Consider the following 18421-nt stretch of genomic DNA (forward strand, 5'->3'; position numbering starts at 1 on the left):
CACTGTGGAAGAGATGTATGGGGAGGCCCCGCCCCTGCTCAAGAAGAGGAGGAGCCACCAGAAACAGTCGGGTCACCACTGGGATACCTCAACCGACTGCGCACAGGTCCTCTGGCAAATGCTCCGTTTATTTCACGTCTGTGATTAAGGTAAGCGTTCATTTCAGTTATTCTCTCTCTCTGTTTACAAATCGTTTAATAGCTGGACATAAGAATTATCCTGTAAATAGGAAAACAAATGTAACTTTACATTTAATAAAACACTCTTGTCTCCAGCATAGATAATTAGCACTTGTGTAATGTTAAGTTATTGTATGTTTATGTTATCAAATTTTCAAATGTTATCAAATTTTCCAAAAACTAATGAAATATACACATGTCATAATTTAACATATGACTTTTAGTATGCACTGCCAATATTCAAGGAAGCTCAGTTTCAAGTCCACATAATAAATCAAGCAGTGTTTGTCAGGGGATATGGCAGGAGTGCAGGAGAAGGCAGGCTGGACGGGGAGATTAAGTAAGCACAGGTATTTATCGCTCTAATCCTCTGCCTTTTTGAATCCTGTGGCCCTGATAAGTAGAAATGGGCTTTGCCAGAGAGAAGTGAGCTCAGGCTTGGACATGCAACTGTTTATGTAACACGGGGGAACTGGGGTGACATCTTAAGGGTTGTGAAGGACTAGATAGGCTTAGGGTTCAGTCCTCCATTCTCCAAAGCATCAGATGTGTATAAACTCTATGTACATCCCCATCCCCAGGCTAAGAAATGAACTTTTCAGACCACTCTCTCATAATCGAGTAACAGAACTAGATTGGAACTAAAAGCGTGCCTTTTATTATGGCCGAAAACAAAACATTAACCAAACATGAAAACCAACTAAATGAGAAACTAATCACAAGATCCTAAACTTGGAAAACTAAATACACGAAAACCAGGAACACTAGAAAATACACGAACAGTTGAGACTTGGGAAGTTAACAGATGATGAGCAGAGGGAGACACAGCTGACACACATGAACATGACGCCACAGGGGAAGAAAAACCTGAACACACACAACGATGTAGACTGTGACAACAAGAGACGTGGAACACGCAGACATAGGGAGACGGGGCGGGACACAGACGACAGAGAGACACAAGGACACACACAGAGGACAGATGGACAGACGGACACGCACAGAGGACAGAGAGACAAGTACACACACAGAGGACAGAGAGACACAAGGACACACACAGAGGACAGATGGACAGACGGACACGCACAGAGGACAGAGAGACAAGTACACACACAGAGGACAGAGGGACACAAGGACACACAGAGGACAGAGACACAAGGACACACAGAGGACAGATGGACAGACGGACACACACAGAGGACAGAGGGACACAAGGACACACAGAGGACAGATGGACAGACGGATGCACACAGAGGACAGAGAGACACAAGGACACACACAGGACAGAGAGACAAGGACACACACAGGACAGAGAGACAAGGACACACACAGAGGACAGAGAGACACAAGGACACACACAGGACAGAGAGACAAGGACACACACAGAGGACAGAGAGACACAAGGACACACACACAGAGGACAGAGCGACGCAAGGACACAGACACAGAGGACACAGGGACACACAAGAACTGTCCTTTATACACATAGGTTTCATGTGCTTTGATGCTACAGTGCATCAAATGAAAACGCAGACGTTTTGGTATTTTTCCTTTGTATAGCTGAATAAATGAAACCTCACTTACTGTAATGATTTATTTCAGCATCATATCGACTCAAACCTGACTCTGTGTACTGAGGCACAGTGCATCAGTGCACACAGTAACTACAGTCACTTGGTTATATGTAGACACTGGAGTAAACTGGAATACTGCAAACTTTGGCTCAGCAGCACTTTCACATGTGTTGCGTGGTGTAATGTATAAGTACACGTTTCCACTGTCAGCATGAATAACTGATGTGATTTGTGGTTGTTCAGGAAACTACGGCTAAGATGGGCCAGAAGGAGATTGTTTGCAGCTGGAAGAAAAGCACCAGTAACATCAAGGACGTGTTTGACTTCAAGGGGAAGATGGGCTCGTGAGTACTTTTCACTCATGGTGATGCTTCTGTGTGAGGAACCTCTAAGCCTCCCGGAGCACTCAACACACTTTATGCAATATTCACACAAGCTCTGCTTCTGTGTTTCTAGCTAACTAGCTTTCTAGCTATCATTCTCACATATTCAAAGTATCTTGCCTAGCAGAAGACCTGCTCTATCCGCTGAGCTGCAGGCACCCCTGACTATGGAAGCCGTTTCTGCCACAAAAAAAGCATCCATAACTCGAAACTTTGAGTTATCTTTCTCAAAATTTCCGCTTATTAACTTGAAATTTCGAGCTAGCTCTGCCAATCAGTAATCTATGTGAAGACGATATATATTTTCACTTCCTTCTCAGTTGAAAAAGTTCTATATTGTTGTTTAGTAACAGGAGCTAATAAATCCAAAGTTGGTTTTCCACACAAACACATGAACAGAGAATGATGATGTAGGAACTGGTCTGATGTCACCAGTGGAAACAGGCTGAGCCGTGGAGCTGACAGGAGACAGGATGCATTTGCTTTCATTAACCTCTCTCAGGTCCATCCCAGTCATGCTCAGGGCTGCAGTGCATGTGTGAACCTGTTACTATTGTACTGTTAGATATGCAGCTTCTGGGTTGGGACATTCTGATCGGCTGTGGCCTTTATGTGTGGAGTGTGTATGTTCCACACTCCTGTGTGGGCTTCCTTTTGGTACAAAGGTAAGCATGTTACATTTACTGGTGATTTCAAATTGTCTGTAAGGTTGATAAAGTGTTGAATATGTATGCAGTAAATGAAATGTAACTTTGGTCATCATTAGGACCAGAACAGCGCTATAATGTGCCTCAGTTCCACAGTTCTCTGTGAATAATACACAATGTTAACACAATGTTATGGGAAATGAAAGAAGGTGATCCTTGCTGTGCTACTGTTTCCACACTCTGAAATGGTTACTTCGTAGACAAACCCGAATGGAAAAGTTATAAATGGATACAAGGCAGCTGGTTGTAAAGGTTTCTCATACTGTTTAAAAGTGTTTTGGCTGCTAACCTGGGAGATACTGGCTTCACTAAATCAGTGAAGAGCAGCAACGTATTAAATTAACGTTAGGAGCTGTTTAAGAGCGAGTTAATAAACCCGTCACAGAGTGCATGAGTAAGGCTCCTGTGTGTGAGACGTCAGTCTGAGAACATCCTAGCACTGCTTCATTACAGGATTAAGTGTCTGGCTGCCTACACTTGTGAATGTATGTGCTGAACGTAATTAAAGGCAGGTGTTATGAACAGGTGTCGGCGTCTGTGTGCAGGTCAACATGTGCTGTTCCTCAGGAAATGTAGAGCAGATTTGTTGTACACAAAGTCAAATGAAGTGGTGTTTATACATCATTCTTCTAGCCTCGGTCATCATTCAAAGCACCGTGTTGTATGAGATGTGTTTATTGATTCATACAAGCACACATTAAAAAGTGTTTATCTCATAGCCACAGCGACAGCTGATTTAGAATCAGCAGGTAACAAACATGTTTGGATGGTGGGGCCAGGATAAAAACCACACAGGAAACGCAGGAAAGGTTTGAAACCAGAACTTTGCTGCTGTTAAAGTTCAGTCTGGTGGTGGTGGGGGGTTGGCATCAGTGTGAACGTAAGGAGGTAATTGTTGCTTTAATGCTAGTTTCTCAAACATACCACCAGATGGTATTTACTTTACAGTAGGTCAGGGGTGTCCAACCCCAGGCCTGGAGGGCCGGAGTCCTGCAGGTTTTAGATCAGCTTTCTATGAAATGATATGATCGAAGGGTTTTGGTCTTGGATGATGTGCTTGCCACTGTCCTAGTTAAACTTAGTATTTCTTTCACACCTTTGAATTTTACCTGTTAAAAAGCAAACCCAGTATAAATGCTTTCAAATGAGGTAATAAAGAAGTCGTGGAGCTTATGTTTGAGCAGCTAGCCCCTGCTTGTTCCAGGGGTCTGTAGTACTGCTGGATCCATCGCCCTGGGAAGATGTTTCTGTAGATCTCTGAGAGGATTGTAAGAACAAACAAAATAAAACTGTTAACCAAGATAAAGTTGTTTCTAGCATTTGATCAGGCTGTCATTAATCCTCTTTGATGTTTTTGCACAGGGGCTCATTTTCAGAGGTTTTCATGGTGAGAGAGAAGAAAACTGGGAAAATGTATGCTCTGAAATGTCTGAAGAAAAAACATCTCGCCCATAGCAACCTAGAAAATGAAATAAATGTGCTGAGGAGGTAACAAACACACACACTTATTCAAATGTGTAATAAATAAAGTCTAGCGGTGACTAGTTCTGCTGCCTAACATGTCAAAGGTTAAAGAGAATAAGAACGAGTTATCCTCCTGCTTCTTACTATTTCAGGATAAAGCACGACAATGTGGTGGGGCTGGAGGATTTCTACGAGAGTCGAACACACTACTACCTGGTCATGCAGCTGTAAGTGGAACTGTTTAGCTGACTTTCTATTAATATTTACCTTGAAATAATGCAACACTGACAATTATTACTGCAGTATAATCTTACATTAACAATGCGAGTACACAGTGTGTACAGAACAGTAACAATTCAGCCTTTTTTTGCTAAAATAGGCTGAATTATTGTTCAAATTGAATAAATAATATTGGTACAAACTAATATAGCTATGTGTCGTTCCTTCATGCCACCAAGCCTTTAACCCCTTAAAGGCTAAAATGATTTTTTTTAAATGGAGTTTATTGAACCATCTGATAACTGTTGTATTATTACCATTCTTTGCTCATTATTGGCTGTTTTACAGAATACACCAAGCTGTTACATTTCAAATCAAAAACAAAAAGGTCGGCTTTAATCTTTATATTTTACAAACATATTGTACGATCATTGAAAAATTATTGGCATCATTTCTTGGTGTCATCAAATATCCACATTCTTCTCTTTCCATTTCTATTTTTATTGTTCACAGAACCACTGCGGCTGCTATAAGACAGAGATGTCTTCAGCTGGCAGTTTAATACAGAACATCCAGTTCTCCTTAATGATGTGCTGTTACTCCTTAGGGACCCCCATTCTTTGCTGCCACAACTCGTCAATAAACGGGTCCAAATCCAATATTTTACCACCTTGTATGGATGAGGCAGTTGTAGCAGACCTTTTACTATCTTTACACAAGAAACTTTAAATATTTAGAAATCCGTGTTTCCTCCAAGCTGATAGAGTTGTTCAGCCTTAATTTTATTCTGTTGCATAAGTCGGGAAAAGATGATTTAAACTGCTGGATCAGCCTCTGCATATCACTCTGTGGATGGATAGCAACAGTTAAATGGCTTTCTTGAAATCCATGATCTTATCTCAACAATCCCAGTTGTGCTGGAGGCTGTCTCAGCCACCACAGGGCTGGGTACATGCTGGACAAGTCATGGGTCTATCACAGGGCTAACAAACAGAGACAGACACCTACAGCCAGTTTAGAATCACTAATTAACCTGAGCTCACTAACTGCATGTTGAAGGAAGCTGGAGTATGTGGAGAGGATCCACGCAGACATGGGGAGAAGTGCACACAGAAAGGATTTGTACCCAGGACCTTGTTGTTGCGAGGCACTGCTAACCACTGTGACACTGTGCATTCAACGTTACACTTTACAAAACCCCAAATCTCAAGGAGGTCTACAAGCACGCTAGAGTCAAACACCTTAAAACACATTGTTTACCCTCAGTCCAATTCACTGTGGTTAGAAAGTGAGACGTGCACTTTATCAGCCCAGCTATCCACAAACACCACTGCTTTCATTGCTCTACAGCTTCAGCCTCCTCAGACTTCATCATCAACAATAAAACATTAAGCTTCACGTCTTGGAAAAATCAAAGGAATTACTCAGCTTTATTGCTGTGCTAAGGAAACTCATAAACACACAAGAAAAGAAAACTTTGAGCTAAAGAACAGGAAAACATAGAAATGTGGAATCTAGCACCTACAGGTGAACCACAGAACTGCAGAATACGCAGCATGACAATGCAACAACAAGTAGACGGAGACTAAGGACATCAATGCACACACGAGAGGATGGGCAACAGGTGGGAGCACAGCTGGAACTAATACAGACTAACAGGACAGGAGAAGCAAAAGTGAAGACTGGACAAGAGACTCAAAATAAAACAGAAAGTACAATAAACACAGAGACAAACACTAAGATGCTGGGACAGGACAGAAATAGACATGAGGAGAAGGCCGACTAAACGTGGAACGTGGAGCACCTATAAGGTTTCTGTTGTCATGGTCGACTACCAAGTCTGAGCGACGAAAGCAGAGCAGATGTAGAACCCTGCGTGGCAGGCATGGGTGGAGGCAGAGACCCTCAGATGGCTTGGCTGGAGGCTGGTGATGGTGGCGGAGACCCTCGGAGGACAGAACTGGAGGCTGACGAAGGCGGCAGAGGCAGGGACCCGACACAGACGGAGGCGCCCTGCTATGGGCGGAGCAGGGCCAGACGGCCACACGGTGACCTCTGACCTGGGCAGAGCAGGACCTGAAGGTAAGAGATTACCTCAGACTCGGGTGGAGCCTGACCAGACAGTGCAGAGACCTCTAGTGCGACAGGACCAGACATTGTGAAGACCTCTGGCAGAGCAGGACAAAGTGGCGTGGAGAGCTGTGGTGGAGCAGGACCAGGTGGCAGCAGTAAAAACTGCTAAATCTTACCAGTCCAAAGAAAACCCAATATTTACACAACTGTGTGCAACTACATTAATACCTGTATCACATCTGGAACATGACCTCTGTCTGTGCAAAGTCTGATGTGAAATATGTAATACTAGATTACCACGTCTCCTCACAATGTTCATCCCAGGACACATGTCAACGCTACAGTAACAAAACTCTACTGCTAATGTTCTCTTCACAGCCCGAACTATTGCAGAAAGAGCCATCCTCCAAATCCTGGAATCAAAAACATAACCTGAGCGTGTTACAGTGGAAAATCTTCTATTAGATCATTATAGATAATCCCTATGTGCACCTGTATGTGATGGATATGGAAATGGAAATATGCATACACAGAATTCAGTTACGTAGTACTTCACAATCTATTGCTTGCTGCTGCTGCTGCTGGTAAGGTTAATAGTATAATTATAATGCACATATTTTCCCTCAGCCCCCTCTCTGTCTTTCATTCTGTCCTCTTCATGTTTAATGTCTCAGTATGGAGGACTTCTGAATGTAGACATGGTTCCATGAGAGGGGCCTCAGGTCACTCTGCACTACTGAGCCTCACAAAATATCCCCTGAAGTGGACCAGTCATCCACTCATGAACAGGGGGCTGGCCGCATTACCAGCAGCAAAAGGAGAGGCGAAGGAGACGGGATGTCTTCAGTGGCTTGCAGGGGACCAGGCCTGGCACTGGCAAAGAAAGTGACGGGACCACTCAGGTCTCGGTTGGGTGGTGAGGGATCCACAGGCACTGGTGGAGCAGGAACCATGGATTCAGGGTGCTCAGGCACAGACACAGGGGGAGCCATGGACCCTTGAGGCATTCTGGATCTCTCAGCAAAGCAGACAGGTCCCACTGCAGACTAGGGTTGTAACAGTGCTTGGTGGGGACCCTCCAGATTGTTAGGACGCACCGGTGTGTGTGTTGGGTATTCAGCCAGCTCGGTTTGCACAAGCTACACCGCAAAATCTCCAGTGTTACATTAACACTAGAGAGTGTCTATATGTGTCCACTCTTTTGAGTGTTAAATGAACACTTTTGACAGTGTTGTATGTTTAAAAGTAACCTAGTCAGTTTTCAAGATTTACAAAGACTAACACTGAGCAGTGCTGATTTTCTAACACTGGAATATTTCTAACATTTTGAGTTATTTTCCAGTGTTAGAAAACCAGCACTGCTCAGTGCTACTTTGGCCTTAGCGGTGCAAGTTTCTCTCCTTGTTTGTTAAACAGAGAACTGGGGAAATGGCAGTACTGTATGCAGTTAGTGAGCACAAGAGTGCTGATTTCAGATGGCTCTGATTCACACAGATGATGGTAAGGACAAACCTGTCATAGGCACATTTCCTAAATGCTACTCGAAGTCTGTTTGCACAGCGGAACAACATTTTCGGTTATTATATCATTCGATGAATTTCTCAAAGGTGGACCATGGTCGTCCTTAGTCTACCGTCCTGCAGAAGTTCAGAAGACCTGATTGCCAGACATAAACGCTGATAACTCTTCTTCTGTTTTGTGCAGGGTATCAGGTGGGGAGCTGTTTGATCGCATTTTAGACAAAGGTGTTTATACTGAGAAGGATGCCAGCAAAGTGATCAAACAGGTGCTGCAGGCTGTCAGCTACCTGCATGAAAACAGCATTGTGCATAGGGATCTTAAGGTAAGACACAAAAGAGCCACCATAACAAAGGCATAAACATGCTCCCAGTAGCAAAGTGAAAGCCACAGATGTTGACATGTTTGGTAAAATGACTTTAACAGATGTTTAATGAGTGTGTTTAAACATTTTAGGTACGTTTCTGTATTTCATGTCTTGCTTTTCCTGTTCTCTCAGCCTGAAAACCTGCTGTACTATAATACAGATGAGAATGCAAAGATTATGGTGAGTGACTTTGGTCTGTCTAAGACGCTGGAGCATGGAGTGATGTCTACAGCCTGTGGAACACCAGGATATGTTGGTGAGTTAACCATTTTCTGCATATGTAATGTGTGATATAGTTACAATGATAGACTGACATACTTACTGTTTTCCCTCTGCAGTGATAGACCATTTATACATTGTTGCTGTGGGAAAGCACCATTTTACTGTACTACAGCTTAATACCACAAACAATTACTTTGGTGAAAATGCCATCACACTGGAGCAAGAAAAAAACCAGTTTTCATAAATCAGACAGTTATTGTGTATGTGCTGAATGACAGTACGTAACCTCCCAGGAGTCACTGGGTGGGGTGCTCCATCGTCCTGCTGAGAGGCTTCAGTGCTCATGTGGGCAGTGACAGCACGAACTGGAGGGCTCGTTTTGATTTATTGTGAACGTAACGAGCAGGTGGAGCAGCAGGAAGGGAACTTTGGTCAGCTCTGTTGTTTTTTATGTGATATATAAATAAACTGGACTTTGATCTTATTATTATTGAAAATGTTGCGAAATCGATCCATGTAGAGCAGAGTCACAAACCACGGAGGCCCCAGAAAAGTGCAATCAAACGAGTTTATTGACAGCCCGGAGAAAACATCAGCATATGTCTTCTGACCAAAATACATGTTGTGGATACTTATACAGCAGTGGGGTACACGCACGCCCCCCCATGGCGTCAATGACAGATTAAAATAGGTTCCAGACATTAGTCACAGTTAATCGTACATCTTTAATGGCTATAAACAGACATAGAACTTCTCTTTTCTCTAACACCTTCCATACAAGGTAATACACTTCAAGCCCTCAGGGACTCTGATCATCTGTTACCAAGTAGAATAAAATATAGTAAGACACCAAATGAGTTAAGGCCTCAGGCCGGACACATTCCTAGATTATATGTATTATATGTACTGTAAGCATGCATTGCAGTTATCCTTCTATGTTCTAGTTTCCCTCAGCATGTATCACCTGGACAGTCACGCCAGTGAAGCTTAAGACCCTTAATGAACCGAACATCAACTCAAAATAAGCACAGATATGCAATGTGTATAAAATACTTCCAACCGTACTTGTAATAAAAGTTAAGATAATGGAAGGATCCTCAAATGGACATCTTCAATAAACAACTGTAATGCAGTATCAATACTGTGAGAAATATTATTAGATGGAATAATGCTGTAAAAGGCAACTTTTTGCCTTTTCTTTTGAACCATATATTAACTTAGCTTTAACATATTAGCTTTAACGAGACTTTTTCTGGAGTGGAAACAGTCTGTTGTTTATAATGGTGCTTATGTTGCACGTTGTTTGTCCTGCTTTCTGTAGCTCCGGAGGTTTTGGCCCAGAAACCCTACAGCAAAGCAGTGGATTGCTGGTCAATTGGAGTCATCACTTATATTCTGTAAGTACAGGCCTGCACGTTCATAATAACATGGCTAACTGTATACATGAATATTCACTGATCATTTATGGAGAACTGCGAACATTCATCAGTTATTGATTTTATTCATATTCCAAAAGTCAGAAGTACATGAACACTTGTACAATATTAGAGTCACCACATACTGCAGTATTTACTTCCACTGTGTAACTGTGGCACCAGCAGTAGCCCGGTCACTACGAGCTGGAAGGTTGGGCACTGAACACAAAGCTGTGTGCTCCAAAGCCCAACAGTGTGAAATATAAATCAGACCAGAAGGATCTGTAAAGCTCATCAACTCATCAAAGACGGGATCAAATGATCTCTGCTGTAAAAGCATCCATACATCATAGAAAATCGATCAAATGTTGAAAATGAGACAATTTACTAATTTTAGAAAAACATCAGCTCATTCTGAATTTGGTGGAAGCAACAGGTACCGAAAGGTTGGGCGGGGCCATGTTTACCACCGTGCAGCATCCACACTTTTCATAATGTCTGGAAGCTGAGGAGGGAGTCGTTTGGATTTGGGGAAAGGAATGTCGTCCTCATCTCGTATGTGAACGTAGCTGCTGTCGTGGCTCTTTGTCTGTGCAGAGCCTGCAGAAAGTGTTGTGTGGAGGGGAACGCATCTTCTCTGAGCTTTGGTACAAAGATGGCAGCTGCACAGAGAGCTTTAGTTTATGGTGTGGTTCAACAGGTCACATACAGTGACGTGCACGACAGAAGGATGCAGTTTTTAATTACGCACACAGATTTCTCCAGTTTCCTGGAGTCGTTTGAGGATATATTGCACTGTTTTTCTTTTCTTTTGTGGCCCTCTACCAAGTTCAAGTGAGAAATGTTGCTGCCATCATATTCAATGCATCCATCTCAAATAGCCAGTTTTTGAACTTTTCCAGTTTGCATGAATATTTGTACTGTTTATGAGACTGGGGAAAGCTGCAGTCAGCTGGATGATGAAGCATGCACCAACATATGGTATAACTGTATACCATTCATGTTTTATTAATGTGTGCTCAAATGAACTTTACAGGAGGCCTGGACTGTTTTCATATTTTCACTAGCCAGTACTCAGACATGTAATGTATCTGTCTCAAATTACAGCTCCTCAGTGAAAGTACTTTTATATTTAATAGTCTGAGACATTTATGCTCAAACGCTGCTTCACAGCTCCGTGTCGATAGTCCATAAAAAGAAGAAAAGTGTTTGCTATATGAAGCTGAAATTTCACAGCCCTCACTATCAATGTTCATATTTTCTGTTGTAACATTTTTATCCAAATCAGAGATGGTTGAGCAGAAGGTTGATTTGAGACCCAACAGTGTCAGTTTAAGCATTTTCTTTGTCCTGCTGTGTAAATCAGCTTGTTTCACGCTGCTTAACAACATTTCTGTGAATGTGTTTGTGCTGAAAGGCTTTGACCGCTCTGCCCGTTTAATACAGTAGCTGAGGAAACCCAGCAAATTGATGAAACCCGCGTCTGGGCATATTGTATAAATATCATATAAGCATGACGATGGTTGCTAAAGTAATCCAGAGTTGATCCAAATCGGCGGTATCTGAAAGGCTGTGTGTGTGCTGCAGGCTCTGTGGCTACCCTCCATTCTTTGAAGAAAACGAGAAGCGTTTGTTTTCAAAGATCATGAGAGCTGAGTACGCCTTTCATTCGCCCTTCTGGGATGACATCTCCGAATCAGGTATGCTAACAGCTACACACCACAGTTTTCAGTACTGACCCTCCTCTTTCCTTCATTTGTACTCGATGTAAATAGCTGAGACTGGGTCAGATAAACCGCAAGAAATATGACAACCAGTCCTTTTTCTAACACACTTACATTACACTAGGTTGCACTGTTTCACTATCATTTAAAGAGGGAATTATTCATGTGACTGTACAGACTAAGTTCCAAACCTGGCAAAAATCACATGCAGGATCTAAAATCACAGCTTCCCGGGAACATTAGCCTGACACTGATCCATCATGCAGATGTCAGTATGAGAACAGTGCAAATCTTGATCCACCTCGTTTCTTTATATTTGACCTCCAAGGAACCAGACTTTCTTGTCATTTTCGCCCCTCAGCTGTAAAAGGCTGATGGGGTATTATCGTCAAGTGTAGACACTCAAGTTTGAGCAATAACTCGGCAATGAGGCAACTTAGGAGCTTCAAACTGATACCACAGGTGTATCTACTAAAAATCTTGGACCAGTTTGAATCTCAGTGACCTTGCAATAAAGGTCAAGGTCAGAGGTCAAGTTTTATGAACATCTAAAAGGAACAGTGAGAAAGCAGACAGACACGCTGACATGACTGGGAAGATAGAAATCTAAACAGACCAGACACGGAGATGCAGGGAGGCAGGAGTACTCCACCCAACAAAAGCCACAGCGGAGTAACACGAGCAAACAAACATCAGCGTGATCTGTCCTAAATACAGGGAGTAGAGCAGTGATTGTTCCAGCTGTGGTGGCCTTACTTTTGTGAACAAACACAGCATTGCCTATCCTCTTCCTCTTTGAAAAACTCCATCTTGAACTCATAGAATTTACATCAAACAAACAAGCTTTATTAGTCACATACACAATCATGCAGAGTACAACATGCAGTGAAATGTTTTGTGTGTGAGCTGCGGACAGGCTGCAGACGTAGCTGGGCCTTTCCAGGGCTTGGTCTTAGCATGGGCCATCAATCTGCTCCGATCGCTCAGCAACAACAAGGCACTTTCATCCAGGACACTGCTGCCTTTCTACAAGTCAACCTTCTGTGTGAACTCTAGATAATCTTGTTGCGAGAGTCCAATCAATCAGCAGCCGTGTTTGGCACCACCGAGCATCCTCCTGTTTGTGGGTTCACACGTTCTCTTCATATGCAGGTGTTCCTAATGAAGGGTTTTAGATGTGTTTTCGAGAGCTTTAATAAAACTGTGTGTAACATAGAGGAATCATGCTACTGTACGCTGAACTGAACTCTGTCCATATTATGTGTCAACAGCCAAAGAGTTCATCAAGAACATGATGGAGAAAAACCCCACTAAACGCTTCACCACTGAACAGGCACTCAGGCACCCCTGGTTAGTGCTTTGCCTCTTAAATGTCATAATGTTTTGGACAATGATTACACATTTTAAACCACATAATCAACATGTGACTGAAGATAGCTTTCTGCTTGATTTATGAACAAAAGTATCAGCTGTTTATGAATTACAGTCTTTTTCTGAGAGACTCAAAAGTAATTGGTTACTTTTGAGTCTATAGAAGCAGCTTCGTGGACACGTGAGAACCTGATCTGGTCTAATATCTGGGGTTCATTCCAAGTCTTCAACTATTTGGTTGTCAGCAGGATGAAAAACCAAAATAAGGGAGATAGCAAACATTGTATGATTGGCCAAATCAACAATCATTCTTAAAAAGAAGGAAAGTTATGGCCAGCTATGCAAGACAAAGGCCTGAAAGACAGAAGGCAGACCTCGGTTAAGAGAGAACACATTATGTTTGCTTGTCTTACTACTTTTGAGCCTCGGAGAATGTGGAACAAAGACTAGCTCTATCTGCCCGATGATGGTGTACAGACGCAACATTGTCCAAATACCCAAGAACCTAACTGTACGTCTGCTCATGTTACCCTCGCAGGATTGTTGGAGACACAGCTAGAGACCAGGACATTTATCAGTCTGTGTGTGAACAGTTGGAGAGAAACTTTGCCACATCCAAATGGAAGGTAATGGCTAATCAGGGCTCTAGAGTGCGACCAATTTGGTTGCAAATGCGACCAAATTTTTCAGTGGTGCGACAACAAAAAAAATATTTGGTTGCACCTGTGCAACCAACTGTTCGGGTAGCAAAAAAAAAAAAAAAAAAATCTGCAACCTTCCCTGTGGTCAACAACAGACACACATTTTGCCCCTATCGTGGACTAAACCAATCAGAGATAGTCAGGGGCGGGACCTCTCTGATTGGCCGTGGTCCAGTTGAAAGTGCAGGTGGAAGTGGGAGGTGAGTAGCTTGAATAAAGCGATATCGATTCATTAAATCCTGACTTTTAAATATAACTGTGTTTTGCCAGAAACGCCAGATTCTCAGATTAAAGCTCACAAAACCATTTCAACAACAAGCAAACAGCAGATGAGAGCAGGTACACGGACTCCACACAAAGACGTAAACACAGACCGACGCATCAGAATCAGCTTTGTCTTTCTCGGCTTTCTCACCCGACGGCCCGCAGACGGACACGCTGTCGGAGCTTGTTCAGTACTGAAGAAATTTAAACTTTATATGCAGAACATTGTAGAATATTTTTAAGGTTATCTGCTATAAAAAGCCAGACCAGGAAAATCTCCTTCATGTTTTTCTGTTTTATTCTCAGTTACTGTCACACAAAGGCATCTGCTGTGATGTTCACAATTCTGATGAAGTCAGTACTGATAAGTGATCAGAATTATAATATTTCTGACTGTCTGAGGCTAAATTGAATCGAATCGGGACTTTGAAAACCAGAATCGAATGGATTATAGAAATCAGTGATGATACCCAGCCCTAGTGAGCAGCCTAGGCAGGACAGAAGTGGATGTAGCTGTAATAGGAAAAGAACTATTGCTAACTTTTCTGTTAAGTTAAGGCCTGATCCTTCTGAAATTCATAGCCAGTGCTCTGACACGGTGGCATCAATCTTTGAATGCTGAAAAAGCACAGTGTATCCAGAAAAACACATTATATTATATAAATTATTATAAAATCTGTGTGCGCCTAACTTTTGTGCCGGTACCGGTACCGGTACGCCCGTGGCAAAAAGTTAGTCTAGAGCCCTGCTAATGATTGGAAAGGTGACTACATACGCCACGGGTGTCAAACACTGGGCTGGGGGCCCAGAATTGGCCCAGCAGAGACTCCAGTGCAGCCCATTGGACGACTCTGGAAAATGTGCATAAATTGTAATATTTTCACAAGTTTTACTGCTTTTCCTGTTGATAGAGAATCCCCTTCAACTGCCATTCACATGTATTAACACAAACATGTTAATCCATAAAACATCTGCTATAAGGATTCTATTAAGACATTTTAATATTGATGGAATTCAATATAATTCTATCAATAAGTAGTTCAAATTAAAGAGGATAGAGGAATCCTAAAACAAATGACTTATGCCGTATGAGAAAACAAAAACAGTATGTCTAAACAAACTTGCACTGGGTACCTGTTCCACCTCTATAGACGTACAGACCTAGTAAAGTTTCTGAAATAATGGAATTATGAACATATGTTCATAATTATGAACATATGTTCATAATTCCAGCAGGAGTTCTCTAAAAGACACTTCTCCTATGCTAGATGTTTTTCTATACAAGATGCAGGCTGCACCAGTAGTAACTGCTCACTTTGTGGATCTCCAACAGCAAGCCTTCAATGCAGCCTCTGTAATCCAGCACATGAAGAAAATGCAGTTGTCCCACAGCGTGCCCTCCACACCCGCCCTCCCCATACCGAACATCAAACCAGAGTCCTCGTCCCAGAACGACTTGGAGCCTGTGAGAAGCTGCCAAGATCAGGCAGACCCCCTTGACCCCAATGGAAACCCTGTCCAGTCTGCCAGTCTTCTCTCCTGGAGTGACTGTGACCTGGAGACAGGACTGTGTCCTTCACTGAGAGCCAGTCAAAGCGAACCAGGAAGTCCTCTCAGCACTGAGGAGTCCAGACAAGTTCATACCTTCCATTCAGAGAATGATGCTCTCTTTTTCCAGTCTCAGAGGTAATTAAACTGCTGACCCCTTCCAGCTGCCGTCTGATGTATCAGATAGAGAGAAATAACTAGAATTAGATGGCCAGAGTAAGGAGCAAACATACTGTTTTAGGCTTTTCCAAACTGCACTACATCTTTGTTTACTTTGCTTCCTTTGTGTGTATATTTATACTGTTTCAAATGATGCTTAAATTGGTAAACTGATTATTAAGACCTCCAGAGTGATGCTTTATATAATTTGCCATCCATTAGTTGGCTTTGAATAAATCCTGAGTGTGTTGCAGGCTCGATGCAGTGGCTCCGGGGAAGGACCAGCCGCTTCAGTCTGGTGTGTGCTGCATCATGTGATTTGATGACGAGATGCAGGTAAATGGCCCCGTGTGTATCCATGTTTAAATGTCAGCTGTACTTAACAGCCATAACACCCAAACCCCCTCTCTAATATTGTGCAGGCCTCTTCTTGCTGCCGTAACAGCTCTGACCCTTCAGGGCACCGACAAGAAACCTTTGGCGGTGTCCTGTGGCGCCTGGCACATCTCCCGGGTATTTCCTGAGTTGTTCCTGAGCAGTGTCTACAGTGTCCAGAGACCACAGCTGTCTACCAATGCTTTAGAGGGATGTGCTTGATCAGCAAAAATATTTAGGTGGGAGGTACCAAACAAGCAAGTCTGGCTACCTGCCCACAACGTCTGGGTGCAAGCTTTGGGTAACCGTTGGGGCAGTGTCAGGTGACACGAGGTCGGGAGACTGTCACGCCCACAGTTGAGAACAAAGGTCTTAATATCCAGCCTTATGCGAACACTGATCAGAGTGCTACATAGTGTTTCCCCATTTTAATAATAAAGCATTTTCATTATTCATCAAATATACATTGATATAAGTCAATATACAAATAAAATAAAAAGGAGTAAAAATGACTCTTCTGGTGGCTTACTTTCGTGTGTACAGGATCTTTAAACTTGGTAGACTAGCAGGTGACTCCAGGAGTGTGAGAAGAGAACTCTGTCGCCACACCATCATTACACTTGGTTTTCAATGAAAGGTCGTTGAACACAGAACCATTCATATGCGACCTTGCTGATAGTTAACTGGTCTTAATGCTGGTCGTGCATAGGTGTAAACTTTGAGTTTATATGATGGATCACAGAGTGACCTGTGTGTGTGTGGAAGACGACACATCTCAGAGAATATCTGACCTATACTTTGCATGATTTAATAAAAAGAAGTTTAAATAAATGAACAAACACAGAGTTTTAAAAGGACGTATTCCTCTGTTTTTGGAGTAAAGGGATTATGTTACAATGCACATCATGTGAGAATGTGCTGAAGGCTAATCTGATTAAAGCAGAATTACATAAACTGAATGAAACATGAAATGAATCACATCCACATGTGATGGTATTTCTGTGTTAAATAAGATTCAATGAAGTGATTTTAAAGGTCAAGTTTAAACTTTGTGTTAAATCATGTGATTGGACGATGTGACGTCCAGTAGAGAGGAGGGAGAAAGGGTCCGTGTGATGTTGTGTGAGAGGAGCAGATGTGAGATGTTCTCAGTGGAGACAGAGGGGAACAGAGTCCAACCTGTGAACTGATTTGGTCATTTGTGGCTCGTCATCACGTCGCCGTGTTAGACGGTTCGTTCAGAAGGATTTCGACTGACATCATCCTTCACTGAATGCCCACCTGCTTTCCTGTCCAGTGATCATCATCACGGGGATGAGGAGTGTTGGCTTTATTAAAGTACAAAACCCCGCTGGAACACAAGACCAATAAATGCATGACAAAACAAGGCAAGAAGGTGCTCTGCGTTTGTGGCTCACGAGGGAAGGATTCCTTCACCTGAACTCAGCTCACTTCGACTGATTCCTTCACTGCAGCTCTTTTTATTGTCAGCAAGCTATCATTCATGAATATGCAATTACAAATACACGTGACCTTCTTAAGCAGGCATCTCTGAACATCAGTGTCTGTATTCTGTCTGTGTGTGTGTTTCCAGCTATACTATCCATAGACATACAACCTTTCAATGATCTTAAACTGTGTGTATGAGGCATGCAGAACAGCAGAAGTAAGAACAGTAACGTGCAACAGGTGTTGTCTCAGACGAACATTTAAAGGTGTGGAGTCTTGCACTTTGAAGAAACAGACTAAAGCTATAATGGAAATTATCAGGTTGAGGCTGCTTCCTCTCATCTCATGGTACACATGCACACAGAATCTAATCAGACCTAATGAGGATGTGATTTTTATCAGCATACAGATGATTATATATTTCTAAGCATAAATGAAAATATAAAAAATATCAATTCCAACATTCCCTCCTGTTTGTCGTTTGTGCCAGCTATTTGTAATATATAATTTAGTGAATTTTACAATTTAAGAAAGTTAAGCAGACTTGGGTTCAAGATGTTGTTGATGTGGCCCTCTGACGCAACTCGGGTCTCTCATGTGGCCCCTTGTAAAAATTAATTGCCCACCCCTGGTGTAGAGGGTGGAAATCAGCCAGGACAGCTCATGAAATATAATAATAATAATAATAATAGATTTTATTTGAAAGCAC

The 18421-nt window shown here is 42.5% G+C and overlaps 1 protein-coding gene across 1 annotated transcript; it reads left to right on the plus strand.

Moving 5' to 3' along the window:
* camk1ga (calcium/calmodulin-dependent protein kinase IGa) lies at positions 1-16775 on the plus strand. The gene is made up of 13 exons (XM_005939793.3): positions 1-149; positions 1997-2097; positions 4206-4331; positions 4460-4534; positions 8304-8442; positions 8617-8740; positions 10028-10103; positions 11709-11821; positions 13117-13195; positions 13755-13842; positions 15515-15867; positions 16143-16224; positions 16311-16775. The coding sequence occupies exons 1-12, from the start codon at positions 18-20 to the stop codon at positions 16204-16206; spliced, it is 1470 nt and encodes a 489-aa protein (XP_005939855.2). The 5' UTR covers positions 1-17; the 3' UTR covers positions 16207-16224; positions 16311-16775.
* Positions 16776-18421: the final 1646 nt, after the last annotated feature.

The sequence above is a fragment of the Haplochromis burtoni genome, unplaced genomic scaffold (assembly GCF_018398535.1).
Source record: "Haplochromis burtoni strain Fernald_Lab_line unplaced genomic scaffold, NCSU_Asbu1 Contig_273, whole genome shotgun sequence".
In the NCBI taxonomy this organism is placed as follows: domain Eukaryota; kingdom Metazoa; phylum Chordata; class Actinopteri; order Cichliformes; family Cichlidae; genus Haplochromis; species Haplochromis burtoni.

What these genes read in the sequence shown, in the direction of transcription:
- camk1ga (XM_005939793.3), top strand. Translation starts at nt 18, where the DNA reads ATGGGGAGGCCCCGCCCCTGCTCAAGAAGAGGAGGAGCCACCAGAAAC. An exon ending in GAAATAAATGTGCTGAGGAG is followed by an intron (nt 4,332 to 4,459) that starts GTAACAAACACA and finishes TTACTATTTCAG; the next exon opens with GATAAAGCACGACAATGTGG. An exon ending in GGATGACATCTCCGAATCAG is followed by an intron (nt 11,822 to 13,116) that starts GTATGCTAACAG and finishes ATGTGTCAACAG; the next exon opens with CCAAAGAGTTCATCAAGAAC.